At 39.8% G+C, this 15,678-nt stretch overlaps 2 protein-coding genes across 3 annotated transcripts in view; one reads left to right on the forward strand and one right to left on the reverse strand.

The window, feature by feature from the left end:
* sfr1 (SWI5-dependent homologous recombination repair protein 1) lies at positions 1-4,114 on the forward strand. Its single transcript, XM_058652087.1, has 3 exons — positions 1-421; positions 1,287-1,634; positions 1,712-4,114. Exons 1-3 carry the CDS (start codon positions 320-322, stop codon positions 1,898-1,900), a joined length of 639 nt encoding a protein of 212 aa, XP_058508070.1. The 5' UTR covers positions 1-319; the 3' UTR covers positions 1,901-4,114.
* cfap43 (cilia and flagella associated protein 43) overlaps positions 2,703-15,678 on the reverse strand; it is a 25,127-nt gene continuing 12,151 nt past the window's right edge. For both annotated transcript variants that reach the window (XM_058652085.1, XM_058652084.1), the window contains 21 exons: positions 15,219-15,329; positions 14,523-14,600; positions 13,578-13,703; positions 13,351-13,455; positions 12,072-12,188; positions 11,417-11,611; positions 10,488-10,697; positions 10,311-10,397; positions 10,102-10,182; positions 9,317-9,445; positions 9,094-9,213; positions 7,750-7,857; positions 7,479-7,565; positions 6,857-6,945; positions 6,561-6,771; positions 6,077-6,189; positions 5,836-5,986; positions 5,566-5,730; positions 3,342-3,422; positions 2,948-3,101; positions 2,703-2,878 (listed from right to left, as the gene is read on the reverse strand). In XM_058652085.1, the coding sequence (XP_058508068.1) occupies positions 2,703-2,878; positions 2,948-3,101; positions 3,342-3,422; positions 5,566-5,730; positions 5,836-5,986; positions 6,077-6,189; positions 6,561-6,771; positions 6,857-6,945; positions 7,479-7,565; positions 7,750-7,857; positions 9,094-9,213; positions 9,317-9,445; positions 10,102-10,182; positions 10,311-10,397; positions 10,488-10,697; positions 11,417-11,611; positions 12,072-12,188; positions 13,351-13,455; positions 13,578-13,703; positions 14,523-14,600; positions 15,219-15,329 (2,694 nt within the window). The remainder of the gene's footprint in view (positions 2,879-2,947; positions 3,102-3,341; positions 3,423-5,565; positions 5,731-5,835; positions 5,987-6,076; positions 6,190-6,560; positions 6,772-6,856; positions 6,946-7,478; positions 7,566-7,749; positions 7,858-9,093; positions 9,214-9,316; positions 9,446-10,101; positions 10,183-10,310; positions 10,398-10,487; positions 10,698-11,416; positions 11,612-12,071; positions 12,189-13,350; positions 13,456-13,577; positions 13,704-14,522; positions 14,601-15,218; positions 15,330-15,678) is intronic.

The following is a 15,678-nucleotide window of genomic DNA, read 5'->3' on the forward strand; positions in this document are numbered from 1 at the left end:
ATGCGGAATAACCTTAAGATATTCGTTATTTAAGTTGTGTTTTGATTTAACAACCACAGCTCCCATGATTCCATTCGGTAATGCGTCATCGAATTCTGTCCAATCGCGGAGTTTGGAGGTAAAAAACACGGAAAAACAAAAACTCCCAACGTCGTTTTCAAAGTTTGGCGTTTAAGACGTAATTTGACAGTTAGCAGGGAATCTTTTTTGCCACTAACAGATTGTTGTGATGTTTATATAAGTGTGTATTCGTAGGTGTTTGCTGAGAAGTTATGTGATTTTCGTGGCTGACAACAACGTCGTAGATTTGAAGTCAGTGATGGAGATCACTCCTAAATCAGTGAAAGTAAAGTCCGTGTTTAGCCCTTTTTCACCCTGTGGCTCAGTGGAGTCAAGTCCCTGTGAAAACAAAGAGCAGAAGGTGAGTGACGCGTTTCTATTAAATATGAATGTGTAGAACTGGAGAATATCACAAAAAACAAGTCTATATTAGGGCTGCAACTAACGATTCTTTTCATAATCTTAAGAATCGAGTAATTGTTTGGACCAGTGTTTTTATAACCTCAAAATTATGTTCTCAAATGTCTTCAATTATTCCCTTAAATGGTTTCTTTGTTAATATGAAGCAGACAGACAATATGCACAATTAAGAAACATGTTTATTATTAAAACTTTTTTTAGCTTGACAGTTAACTTGGTAATCGATTAATCTTTGCAACCCTCTAGTCAATATCGATAAATATCGCGATAAATGTCAGATTATTAAAGACAAATGTTTGCTCTTGAGTTGATGAAACCCCTTAATTGTGGCTTTAACTCTCCAAACACTTGTTATAGTGAGAAACAGTTTACATATTTGGGGTAAAACATTCTGTGGTAGAAGAAGATTTTGCGAGAATCAGAATTCTGAGAAAAGAAGTCTAAATTCTGGGATTAAAGTCAGAATTCTCTCTAGAGAAGGAGAAGCTGAAAGAAAACCAAATTCACATGTGGTCCTAATCCTCTTCTGTAACATTCAAAGTGATTAAATTAGTGTTTGTGCAATACATAGGCATCAATTAATCAGTTTGAATGTGTTCTGTTTTTTTTTTTTTATCTTCTTAAATGTGAATATTTTTTGTTTTTATTGCTCCAAATAACAAAAGAAAACAAACAGAATCGTTTTACGTCTGTGGACAGAAATTTGAGAACATCAATGAACAGATTCATTGATCATAAAGGTAATCATAAGTTGCAGCTTGTTATCATCACCTGTTCATACACTTAATTCCTCGTCATCTCCGCAGCCTCATCAGAAGCTGAGTTCCTCCCTGAAGGAGCGGCTGAAGAGATCGCGGCGCTCCTTCACCTCGCCCTTCTCTGTGGCCAAACGCCTCTGTGTTGATGACTCGGAGGAGAGCGGCCAACGAGTCCCGGCAGATTCCCAGAAGAGCGTTCACAATCCTCCACTCGACTTTGATGAAAACAGAAATGACACCAGATCAGGCAGTGAGAGGTTTTCTGGACCCGTTCCTGAATCAACACATCTTCCTTCAGAGGATGTAGAGCAGCGACGAGGGCCACTCAGGAAGGAGGTGAAAGACAAGACGGAGACTCTGCGCAGACTCAAGATGGTGAAAATGTACCGAAGCAAGGTACTGACTGCCTCTGCTTTTAACATAAACATTTATTTTGACAAATATACTAATTTGATTCACGTCTCTCTCCACAGAATGATTTGACACAGCTTCAGAGTTTGATAGACAAGTGGAGGAGCTGTGCTCAGGCTGCACTGTGTGAGCTCCAGTCTGACGTCCTCATAGACGGACAGAAGGCCAGTCTTCCCCAGCTCATTGACCATTTCGGTCTGGAGGACAGACTCCTGCACTTTGACCGCACAGAGGAGGACTTTACGTCCTAATTACGCACTCTGAGGGACACAAAAGTTGTACCGTTATTGCACATAATCTCGGGAGTTTATTTATTATTTGTTGCTGCTACAGTTTTGTTCACATCTTTAAAAAATAAATATATTCAGTTAACTTGTTAAAGGTCCAGTGTGTAAGAATTAGTGACATCTAATGGTGAGAATGCAGATTGACTCGTCTGCGCACTCCTCCTTGTTCTTTGTTTGCACAGTAAACATCTGTTGTGAAACACTCACAGGCTGGTTGTTCCAGTTGTAGTCGGAAGTCAGAATTTCCAACTTGGAATGTCGGAGCAAACCTCACAAACTCCGACACATCTCTCTCTTAGTTCCAACCTCCGACCTCCTGTGTAAATCTAACACACCATTAAAGGGTGGGAAAACAAAAACTACTTTTATGTTGAAAGTCCGGCGTGTAATGATAAGTGACATCTAATGGTGAGATTGCAGAGTGCAACAAACAGTGGACTCAAGCTCTTTAGGAAACTACGGTGGCCTCCATAGTTTCTCCTGTCTTCTATTCCGTGTCCTCCTTTTAGTTTATGCATCAGATTTATGTGAGCAGAGTCCATTTTCTTTCTCTTCAAACCCCCAGACTACTCTGTTTGCTGTGGAAACATACTGGCACAAAATGGCAGCCTATGTTTAGCAAGAAAACAAAATGACTTTTACTTTAAAGTGATTATACACTTATTTATGGGTAGTTTGTTTAATTTCTGCCGCCAAACCCTGCTAAATGTTACACACTGGGCCTTTAAGACAAGTGTCCGTTCTGTGTTGAGAGAGAAAACTTGGTTCAGTTGTGTTTCAGCTGATCGAGTGAAGGGAAGTTCTTCCTCCGCAGACGCTCCACTTCTGCCCAGAGGAGAACCAGATCTTCGGCCTGCGCTCGAGCCAAGTCCTCCAGGTTCTTCTTCTGAACTATTTCCCTGAAGCGCTCCTCGGTTGTGGCTGCGCGGTTTTCCTGTGACGCTGGAAGAATCAAACAGTCCGGCAATCAGTCACACTTCTGTGATAATGTGATAAAAAAGACTTTATTACCTATGGCTTCGTGGATGTTCCTCATCTCTGCACCTGACACCTGCATATTGAGCAGCTCCTGCTCTAAACTCATGTTCTCGCTCTCCTTCTTTGCCGCCTGCCTGTTGAACTGCTCAATCTTTTTGACGCGTTGCTGCACGTTGTGTAGATGAGTCTGCGAACATAATAAATATTCATATATACATATATATATATTATAAACTGTTATTAACAGTTTCTTTGCGCCATACGACAAAGAAATCATTCAAACTGAATTATTCTGGATTGTGACATTAAAGAACATCATCATTTACAGGTTTGACAAACACCGATTAACATTTCCTGGCACATTACAGACAAAATCTAGAAAATAATCGTTAGTTGCAGCCCTTATCTTGTCTTTTTTCCCTGTTACCTTCTCCTGAAAAGCTATTGTTTTCTCCAGGATGGAAATCTGTTTGGACGCACGACTGTCTCGATCGATCTTGTTGAGATACTGAAAGAAAAGGGAACATTTATGAAGCCAAACTTTAAAGTAAAACACACACGTGAAGCAAAATGAAGTATTTTAACGTGGTTTTCTTGACTGCAGGCAAAAATGCTTCATGTGTTGTTGAGTTGGGGAGGATTGTTCAGGGTGGTTTTGTTTATATTCAAAGCTTTACTCCCCTGGGTTCAATGATCTAAACAATGACAGGAAGCTGCGTGCCACGCCAAAGCAGACACTACCTGGATGTTTTGCCAGAAGGAAACTGGCACGCAGACCTGGAAACGTGTTTCATTCGCCTTGTTGAATATAAGATGATGACTCATGTGGTCTTTGTGTGTGTATGTGTATGTTTGTTTTTTTTTTAATACAAACCATTTCGCTGTCAGGATTTGTCTGGTGTGTTTGATTAAAACTTTTGATCAACCATGACAGTAAAACCTGTAAATGTTTAAGTTTCTTGTTATGTTCCATTAAGCCATACACGTAACAGAACTCATCTTATCTATTTTCACTTCAGTCTGAGTGTTTCTCACATTTCAGCTTTGTAAATGAATATATTTTCCTGGTTTCTTTGCTCGTCTATGACATTAAACTGAATGTGTTTGATTTGTGGGCAAAAGGAGAAAATAATCATCGAATCAATGAATGTGTTTGATTTATTCAGTTTTGTGCCACACAATTAAATCCAGTTCCTTTTCTTTATTGTTGGTTCTGCTCTTTGTTCGTTTTACGACCAAATGAAGCAGAGAACTTTTTCCTGTTTTCTTTAACTTGAAACAATTAAAGACACATGAACGTAAAGAATGTGAGTGAGGGAAGTCGTTTCAATCCACTTTCTACCGATGAAGGTTTTAAGAGATGCACAAAAAACAGGGTGTGGAGCTTGTGTGTGTGTGTGTGTGTGTGTGTCTTTGTGAAGACTTTTTGGCCAGGTTCTCACAACTTTAATGTGTTTTTATTGAGGGTTTAGACTCAGTTCTAGGGTTAGGCATGCATTTGTGAGGCTTAAAGTTTAGGTAAGAGGCTGCCGTACAAGAATGTGTGTGTATGTGTGATGATAACAAAGATCATCCATCTGAACACAGGGATGGTAACAATTTTCTGCTTGCAAAACATCTCACGCTGCCAAATCCAAAACATCTTGACTTTTTATCACCCACTGAGGGTTTTTTGCCAAAAATGCAAACAGCGTCAATATTTCACCCCCAAATGCAGATGTTTGAATGAAAGCACGACTTTATATGAGCTGTACACTCACTTGCCGCTATCTTAGGTACACAGGACATTTAGTTTATCTTCATACCCTGATTGTCACACATTTTTTGTTCAAACCAGTCTGGTGATTCTAATCAAACATCTGGCATCAATGGGGCATTTTTGAGAACTGCTGCTCCCTGGATATTATCTCTGTTTTCAGACCATTCTCTGTAAACCACAGAGATGCCAGTAGATCAGTAGTTTCTGAAAGAACGTGCCACTTTTTAAAGTCACTTAAATCAACTTTCCTCTAAATTCTGATGGTGGGTTTGAACTTTGAACTTGAACAGCTCTTCTTGACCCTGTCTACTTTACTTCTCTACATTTGAACTCACATCCATTACTGAGCAAGAAAATGTTTGCCTGAATTTAAAAAATAAATAAATAAATTCACACACCAGAAACTTGAGCAATGAGGACAGGTGAATTGGTGCTTATTAAGGTCCCTGAGTGAGTGACATTTGTGACCTTTGACCCATTTGGACTGATACATTATGTGTTTACATGTTTCATTTTATCAGCGCTTTAATTTGTAAAGGTTTGCCTTTAATTAAAAACAATTAACGTGAGATTTGTGTCCTCTTGTCACAAGAAAGAACCCTAACCTTGTTAAAAAGTAACTAGGTAATTAATGTTTTAAATTAAAAAAAAACAAGGTACTTTTTTACTTTAACTTAAGTACAAATGTTATTATAATAGTGTTACCTTTACTTGTAGAGTAGAATATTTCAGTGATTTGGTGCTATACAAATAAAATGTTATTGAATTGAATTTGCAGATTGAACAGGTGTACCTAATAAAGTGGTCGGTGGTTGTATTGTATTTGAGGATAAGCAGTTTTCTGGGCCACTGACAAAAAGGCATTTTTAGGATAATTTAGGATTTCACTCACGTCCTGTTGCGCCTCAGACAGATGCAACATCCGGATGTCCCTCGCCTTGTTGTTGAGATCTTCTATCTGCATCCTCATCACCTCTTTCTCCCACCCGAGCTGGATGGTGCCTTTGCTGAAGTCTTTACACTCCACCATGGAGGTGATCTTCTGCTCTGCAAGCGTCTATTGACACACACACACACACACACGTTGTCTTAATTAGACAGTTACGCACATTTTTATAAAGGAGAAAATGTACAGTAACAGTTCCAGTAAGTGCAGCCTGACCCTGATGGTTCTGTTGAGGTCTCCCACCACACTCATGTGGAGCAGCACAGCGTCAGTGAAGTCAGACGCAGTCTTGGTGGACACCTGACCCTGTTTGAGGACGACCTGGACCATGACGTCCATCATGAAACGGTTCTTCTCCTTATGTAGACTAGAACAAAACAAAACAAAGGGAAGCACTCACACAACCTACAGTTTTCACATCTATTAATAGCCAAAGACGACAGGATCACGTTCTTACCTCTCGAGTTCGTCAGAGAGATTTTTGATTTCCTCCTCAGCGGCTTTGTTCTCGTCTCTCCTCTTCTGCAGAAACGCCTGCATCTCAGCAAAAGTCAAAGCTTTTTCTTTTACCTGGCAAAAGACGTTTGGATGGTTAGGTTTATTCAATCTCTCTATAAATGTTGTCATGAATGTTTAAACACTATGTCGTGATGAAAAAAGATGGATCTACTCTGTCATCTTCAATAATTCGCTGTAGGCAACTGGACGTGCTTGAGTTAAATGTGAAGACGTTTTAACTTCATCCACAAGTGGTGTCAGAACTGAGGAAGGGTCTTTGATGAGAGATGAAACATCGCCAAACTTAACTCAAGCAAGTCCAGTTGCCTACAGCGATCTACTGAACTGTAAGATAAGAATTCACCTGAAGAAAAGGAGGTGAAGAGTGAAGAAAAAAGCACAAATATTTGTACAATCTTTCACCTGCTGTGTCCTCACGTTACCTTTTGTTCACTCTCTATTTTTGCTCTGCGCACAAGGCAGAACCTCTCCCAGACGGACGTGTTCAGACCCTCTGGTGTATTTTCCGGCGCGTCCAGCTCCTCCACGGCCTTGAGCATTTTGCCAAGAGCGTCTGGAGCCAGAGAACCACAGAGACGCTGCTCTTTAAGCACGTTGGGTTTGCTGTCGGTCTGAGTCCTCAGCTTTTGAAGCCTGACGTTGCAAAAGACGTTGAAAACAGTGTGCGTGTGACAGCAGGAACTCTATACTGTATGTTTCATGTTTGCTGTGTACAAACCTGGGTCTGCGCTTGAAGAGTTTGTACAAGTGATCGACAACATGCGCCGGTACATCCAAGAAGTCCTTCCTGAAATCTTTGTCAAGAACCTGGAGAGACACAGATTACACACTATGTAATTATAACAATAATAATAATTAAATGATAATAATAATTTTATTTAAACACCATCTTTATGGGCACATGAAAAAATCTGTAATAAAAGCAATAAAACGATGGGATGACACTGCTTAAAGGCAGTTCTGTAAAAAAAAGGGCGTTTTTAGGAAGTGATTTATATGAATTCACTGAATCTGCAAGTTTTAAGTTAAAACCTTTTAGATTTTAGCCTCGACTTTGGAACAAGCTCACATCGTTGGCTCACACTGGGTTAACATTTCTGCTCTGTAGTTGGTGTAGAAACTTGGCGGTGCAAGAACGCTGCCTCCATAAAGCAAGGCCCTTGTCTAACGTACATTAAAAGGCAAATTTAAAAGCTCATTTGCACAGTAGGCTTTCTCTGGATGGTTTATCTGGTGTAGAAACACCATAAATCAAGGAACCTTATACAAATATCTCAACCTGATCACGTGGCCCGTGTGAGAGTGAAGAATAATTTCAGCTCCTCAGCTGCCTCACTCACTTTATCCTCGGCTACGACGACGTCATAGGCCTCGTGAAAGAGTTCTACCTCCTCTTCATGTCTCCTCACCTCCTCTCCAGTTTCATCCTGTCACACAGAGATGAAATGACCTGTTGATAACAGTAATGAGAGCAGTACAGACGGGAAACAATAGCCGGCGGTGTCGAAGCCTGAAGAAAGAAGGAGGGCAGGTCGGCTCTTGCAAAGAACAATACAGAACACGGACAGAATGGCAAATTCCTTCAGCGTTAGTGTGTAAGAGTTTTCTGACCTTGTATGCCAGCGTTCTCTCAAGTTTGAGCTTGAGCTCCAGCTCTCGATTCCTCATCTCCTCTTCTGTGAGCACGGAGTAAAGAAGATACGTGATCCTGAGCTCCTCCTGTCAAACACATTTTAAAAGAAAACAATATTAAGGGAGAGTTTCTTTGAGGTGTCACGTACCGAAGGCTTTATATTATATGATACTACTTAAAGCCATGGTTCTCAGACTGTGGTACGTGGAGGAAAATCAGAAATACTGCTGCTCATGGAGACCAAAACCTGGTCCTAATGAGACAGAACTTTATTTTTTGAGGAACAATTTAAGTTTAGGACTAAGATTTGAAATGTGTTTAAGTTAAAGTTTCACACTTAAAGTTAAAGGTCAGGCATCAATTTATGAAGGTGAAGGTTCTCTTTCTTTAGGCTGTTCAAATGTATTTGTTGCCTCTTTAGGACCCTTTTTCTGGCATAAACACTGACCATGTCAGGACCAGTAGTCCTCATGGAGACCAAAACCTTAACTGAGGTTAAGTTAAGGTAAGGGGTGAGGTTGTCAATGATGTCCTAAGAAGAATAGCAGCACAAACTTGTGTGTTGCAGGTATTACTCATGTTGTCAAGTCCTCAACATGTTAATTATTACAATTTAAGGTGCAGTTTTAATGTTAAGACGAGGTAAAGGTTATTGTCATGGTTATGGTTAGGGTTAGGGTTAGAGTAAATCTCAAGGAAATTAATGCAATTCAATGTAACGTCCTCTGAAGTCATAAAAAAACGTACAAACCTATCTTTGGCCTGGTTTTAGGGTTTTAGGCACTTAGTTGTGATGGTTAAGGTTTGGTAAGGGATTAGGGGAGTGGTCTGCAACTCCTGTTATCAACAGAGCCCTGTTTGGCTCCTCTCCACCCAAATCAATTTAATCTGGAGCCGCAAAACCTATTTGACCCATAAAATGAAGACAATGTCATGTTTGGTATATAAATGATATATGTATATAGATATTATATATAAAAGAACTATTGCTTTGTTGCATTTATGAAGTTTAAGAACTACGAAAAGAAAACTGTTGACATTTCCTTACTGTTTTTACCTGTTATGTAGTGCCCCACTATTTCAGAGTAACCCACTTTGAAATAAATATTAAATATTTGGATTTTATTTAGTTAGTGTGGGGTTTGTCAGTTTTTGGGACATTTCCAGTTTCACATTTGACGCAGACTGAGGATGTGACACATATTTTAGTGTTCACTTTGAAATAAATAATAAAAAATGAACATAGGGAATGCAATACGTCAATGATGAGTCCTCACTAAGATATAAAAACAAGTGTGTGTGTGTGTGTGTGTGTTGCTCACCTGATAAATGGCCATTTCACACTTAAACTTCTTCTTGTACAGTTTTGTCAGCGTTTCGTCAAACCTCTCCGTTGCTTCCCTGTTGGACGCCTGCAGTTTTTTCATCTCAGTTTCCAGTAGCTACAATAACACAGTTCATTAATAACAATATTATTATTATTGATCAATAAATTTTCACAGTTGTGGCTAAAAACAGAAGCTGTGAGTGAAGCGACTGCGGTACCTTTTTGTATTTGTCTTTCTCTTCACTCAGGGCTTTGGTTTTCTTTTCATACAGTTTGTAGACTTTCTTCTCCTCTTCACTCCACTGATCTTCGTCTCTGGTCAACACAAACTCAGGCGGAGGTATTTCCTGTGGAGTCCATTCAAAAGAAACTATGTGCCCCTCATGCTGATTTGTCAAATTCAACTGAACACAGTCTTGGCAGCCAATTCAAGCAAAAAAAAAAAAAGTCAGGACAAAATGTGAGAATGATGAGGATTAACATGTTCTGCTTGTGTGACTTTTATTGTGTTAGTTTTGGCTGCAGCGAGTGAGACGTAGGGTTTTGTAAAGAAATATTATCTTCTTATCTTTTCCTTCCAGAAACTCAAAAGTCTTTTTGTTTAAATCCACCACAGTTAATATTCAGATCACTATCACATTATGACAAAATAAATCATCAAATATTGACTTAAATAACAAGTTATTGAGAGAAAGACAGGACAATTTATCTATATTGTCCAGCTCTAACTATGGGCCCTTTTTTCATGGAAGACATTTTTAAAGGTCACAGTTGAAAACCATACACACAAAAAAACAAATAAATGATGGAAAGTTCCATTAAACTTCCTCAGTATCAGTTTCACAGTTCATTCTGTCTTGATGTGTATGAAATAAACTAAGTCTTTGTAAAGTTTAGTGAAATGCAACTTGAGCAGTCAATGCTGCTTCACTTCACACACCGTTCCTTTAATATTAATCCGAAACAGCAGTGATTTTGCTGCTAAAACAAAACAACAACACACCATTTTTAAGATGTCCTCTTCTTTCACTTCCAGCATCCCCTCCATCATGTCATGGAGAGCTCTTTCTCTGCTGTTATCACCCTGTAATTGACAGGTGTGGAAAAAAACAAAAACCCAAAAACATAATGAGCGTAGAAACATGAAGTGAAGTATTGGAACGTGACAAACAGGAGCTGAGAAACAAAAACACATTTATGACGGCGGTGTACCTTGGCAGCCAAACGTCTTTGCTCTTCCAGCTTCTTCCTCTCCTCCTCCCTCTTCTGCTCAGCGGTGAGGAACTTCTCTGCTTTTATCTAAGAGCAGGACAAAGGCTCAAACCTCACACCTCACTTTCTTTCACAAACATGGTCAGCAATCTGGATGTTTTGGAAAGTGTCAGTGACCTCAGAGTCGTCCACAGTGAGCAGCCTCTCCGGCCACTCGCTGCAGCTCAGACTGGGCTCCCACAGCTGCTCGTTGTCCATGTCCAGCTTCTGCATGATGTCCCCGATCAGTCTGTTCCTGTCCTTCACGCGGTTCAGCTCCTGCAACTTCTGCCTCTGCACGGCCTCAAACTCGGCGTTGAAAGACGTCTTGATGCGATAAATGACATCCTGCATTTTGGATTAAGTGACATTTTAAAATACATATATATATATATATATATAAGATCATGCTTCCATAACCTGTAGAGTCCCATGGTGGCCTCTATTAATATTAACCTTATTATCCCTCCAGGGGTCAGGGTTTTTCCTTTCAATTCCCAGTTGACGTCATACTAGATTTGGAAGAAAATTCCCCTCTCGCCCACTTGGTTCCGTCTTATGTCTCGGGCTGTCTACCAGAGGCCTGAGAGCCGAAGGTTTTCTGTGCAGTATATTAGCTGTTCCTCAGACTGCATTTCTCTGGACAGAGATCTTTGTTTTCTGCTCTAGTGCCAGCTTTGGCGTGTTCCTTATCTGGTTCCTCAACACCTGACGCTGACCTTGTTTACCCAAGCGAGATCAGAGCCGGTATGGCTCGGATGAGACACTCTACCATCAAACTAAGTGTCGTCCGGATCTGTTAAAATGATGCGTATATGTCAGGATGAATCTTGTCATGCTTATGTAAGATGATAATAGCTATCAGCAGCTAGATAGTCGTCCAAGTGCTCTTGTTTTAGAATCTAAAACACTTGTTTTAGAATCAAGAGTCTTTATTGTCAATTCTGCTACATGTACAGCACATACAGAGAATCAGCTCAGACATGAGGTGTTTTGTGTTTGATCTTGTGTAATTGATTTGAGCTGCTTGTCCATACAAACACTTGAAATCTGACACTCTTCCCCACCTGCAGCAGAATAATCTGGCTGATCATCTGTCCTGTGGTTTGCAGGCTGAACTGATCGTAGATGTACGGGTTGGAATAACCCAGCTCGGCGGAGAAGCTTCCCGTTACGGCGGCTGCTCTCTCTGCCGTGTGCTCGTCCTCGCCCTGCTCGTCCTCTTTAGGGCTGTGCATGTTGAAGCTTTTCTTTAGGCCACACTGCCGAGGAGAAGTGGAGACAGGCGGACAATTTTGTATGAAAGGGTTGAGATAAGTGTTGATGTAGAAGACGACTGAATTGGAGGCTTCATTCTGAGAACATCGCAGTCAGAAGAACTAGCCCAACACTAGCCACACGGTCGTAAATCTGGAGACGTCTGTTGGACTGGCGCGCATTCAAGCATTTCAACAAGTCAAAACACTTAAAGGTCAAATGAAGGACTAGGATTCAAACACATCAACACATTTTACAGCAGCAGACTCTATTTTACTTGAGTGAAAAATGTGCAAACAACAACAACAACAACAACAGCACACTGAAGAAGCTGCGCCACTGCGACGTTTAGAAAATATCTTTGCCGTGACTTTGCACGCCGCAAATCATCGCATCGTACGATTGACTCTAACTCGTCGCACGTGTGTTAATGTGAGTGTAAACCGCAGAGCACTCGCTGCTTACAGAGCTGGCAGCCATTTCGATCCTCCTGGTGTTCTGAACCCTGTGAAGCTCCTCCACCTCGCTTTCTGTGCGCTCTCTCAGGGCGTAGTTCTTCACCTCGTGTTTGGAGTGAAAACCCTGTGGTAGACAAAACAACATGAGTATCTAAATATATGTATATACAAACACAGGATCTTCTGAATACTTGAAAACTATGATCCTTAATATACTGTGTGTATGTACTGGATGTAAAAATGACAAGATGTCGGTGGAGATCCAGTGACTGTGGATTCAAGGTTCAATGTGTCTTTATTATCCCCAAGGGGGTCATTTGGTTTTACGGAATAAATATCATTCTAAACCTGTTTGTTCAACATCAGAGCAGATTGTTAAGCTATTTTATTTTGTTGGCTTGTTTTTTTTTTAAAGAAAATTACTTAGAAAATAGATAAAAGAGAAGATAAGAACTGTCATAAAAAAGTGTCCAAATTAAAATTACGGCTCTTGTGATGAAAATACATGCACTGGTGTGCTTTTTTTTTTTTTTTAGCTTTTCTTGGTTGAGATCTTCCTTCCCGGAGTTGTTTGTCTAAGTTAATTAGTGCTGTAACTAACAATTATTTTCATAGTCAATGATTCTTGAGTATTTTGATCCATAGAATGTAAAAAATGGTGGAACTTGTTGATCTGTGTTTCCCAAAACTCAAAATAATGACATCCTGGAATGTTTTGTTTTGTCCGAAAAGCAAACATGTGTTTACCGTCACAGAGGAGCAAAGAAACCATGTAGAAAATCTGATACACTAAAATCGGCAACTTGTTTTTATTTAATGGGTAACTAAACCAAGTCTTCTGAGGGTGACTCTGCCCAATGCCTGATTTTGAAAAATGCAGGTCCTGAGTGAGGGAGAGGAGGAGACAGGTGGAGAGGGGAGCAGTGGAGGGGGCGTGGTCCTACAGTGGAATTTTCAAGTGGTAAAGAGAGGAAAGATGATAAAAGGGGAGGAGTCTAATACAACAAGCCTATCACTGATTAGACAAGAGGGTGATGAAAGAGTGGACTAAGAGAGTCAATGGTAAAATCTGGTGTTTTGAACATGTATAATTTCAATACTTTCCACTAAACTGTGAAGATTTGCACCAAGAAATAACAAAATTTGATACACATACGTATACACTGGTTTTCCAGTTTAATAAAGAACTTACTCAAACAGTAAGTACATTTACAAAGTATTTACAAAAATAGTGGTTGATTAGTTTAGTAAGTAAAACTTGTTCTGTTGTGTGTTTGTGGTCTGACCTTTATGGCCCTGCCCTTGACCTTCATTGAATCCCAGCACTCTCTCTTCAGGACGTCACGGAGGTAACATTTTGCGAGAATCTCCCGCTCAATTTCTTTCCTCACCTACAATGCAGATGCATGAAGAATCACCACCATTATTCTTTCAAAAGATGAATTGTATTCATGTTAGTCAAGCGCGCGCACGTGTGTGTGTGTGTGTGTGTGTGTGTGTGTGTGTGTTTTACCCTCTTAACCTCCTGCTCCACCATGACCTCCAGTCGCTTCTGCTCCTCAGCGTCCAGGTTGAACTCCTGCTGTGGCAGACGCTCGATCGCCGGGAGATTCTCGTTTTCACGCATCAACTCCTGAATCTGGTGATTGTAAGACAGAGCTGCTTTGTAACCGTACAGCCAGGTACACTGTTAAAGCTGTAGTGCGTCGTTTTAAACATAAGCAAATGAGTTCACACAATGACGATTAAGTGTGTTTCTTGGTATAGTCACCCCACAAAAACAAAAAAAAAAAACACTTTGTTAAGAGGTTTGGTAGAATAAGCCCTCCTTTGTCCCCACCCACCCCTGTGCTGCAGCTGTATACACACAAACACTCCCTCAGTCAGGTTAGGTGAGGGACGCAGCAAACAAATCATTTTATATTATTTCTGTTCACAAAAACAAACAAAGGCCGAATAATAACATTATCAATTACAAATGTTACAGCTTTAAAAACAAAAATGTGTGTTTACTTTAATTGTATGTACTGTAAACACATTTTTAAATATAAAAATATGTATTTATGACCAGAATTCTCAATAAAGTTGTCGTGTTTAGCTTGTAAATACTTTACAACCATGACTCTTCATTTACTGTGAGTATGTAATGTATGGGGCTGTGTAATTACACATGTAATTGAATTTTTATGTGTTGTAAACCAATAAAACTAGAAAAGTAAAATGTTCAGTCCAAATGAGGTGAAATGTTTTTGATGATACTTTTGAGTTAGATAAACATCACTCAAGAAATGTGGTCATTTATGGAGTTTTGTTGATGTAAAACACATTTATTTATGATCACAATTCAACCACCATTCATTTACTGTGAGTATGTGATGTATGGGGCTGTGTAATTACACATGTAATTGAATGCAAACACACTTCTCATGTGAGCTCACATGCAGTGTCTGCTACTTACAGAGCGACGCAACTCTGACACGGTTCTCCTCAGATTTTCCTTCATCTCAGAATGTTTCTCATTCTCTTCTTTCATAACCTGTGAAACATATCCAATTTAAGTGAATGATATTTGAAAGAATTAGATTTAGATTGAATTATACTTAGGCAACAAACCAAATAACATCAACATGTTTTTTAAGTCTCATTTGCGACACCGTCTCGTGTCAGAGCAAGTGCAAGAACATAAATAAATCAACTTTACAACATAGGAAATTAAAAAAAGAAAAAAAACCTAATTAAATGCCGTTCAGCACTTCATCACTCAACATGACACAGCCTGACTGAAAATGAAGTCCTCAGAGAGCTCGTGAGTCAGATTAGAAAAGCGTCTCAGCCTGTGTCCCATGTGTGTTTACCACTGAGGTGTGAAAGCCATAACTTCTACACGGACACACCTTCAGTATTTATATGCTTATTGTTATCAGGAAGCTTTTACCTTTTTTTCACAAATGTTTATCTGCTTCATAGAACTAATTCATTAACATGGACGAGTTTTTCTGCCAAAAACAACAACAACTCAGGTACAAAGGTGCAAAACGGCATTTTAACAAAACCTCCAGCAGCTGCAAAGTTTTAAGAAAAGTACTGGAAGTGCTGATTCAAACTTTACCCACATAGTGCACACCACCTCAAATATTACATGTGAGTCACTGACCGCCTCCCGTCTGCCTTCCAGCCAGGTGGGGTGTGAAGGCGGAGCCAACGCCGGGCTGTGAAAACTCTCATACGGCTCCGTTACATCCAGAGAATCTGCTCCACCACTGCCCTACAGTGTCAACAACACACACACACACACACACACACACACACACACACACACACACACAGATAAAAAAAGGGAAAAGTATTAAAGCGTTTGTTATGAAGAAATTCCATTGGAATTAATGGGAATAGACTTTCACAATTGAAGGTTGGGAAGTTAAGTATAGTTGGTAAATAATATATTGTAGCATAACCTTGGCTAAAATAATCCGGTTTGATGCAAATTATTTGATTATTGGATTTTTTAATAATTAAAACAAGTTTCTCTGATTTTTGAGCATCTTATATGTGAATATTTCCTGGATTCTTTGCTCCATTTGACAAAGAAAATCATTAAAACAGAAACATTTTGG

The sequence above is a fragment of the Solea solea genome, chromosome 15 (assembly GCF_958295425.1).
Source record: "Solea solea chromosome 15, fSolSol10.1, whole genome shotgun sequence".
NCBI classification, from domain to species: Eukaryota; Metazoa; Chordata; class Actinopteri; order Pleuronectiformes; family Soleidae; genus Solea; species Solea solea.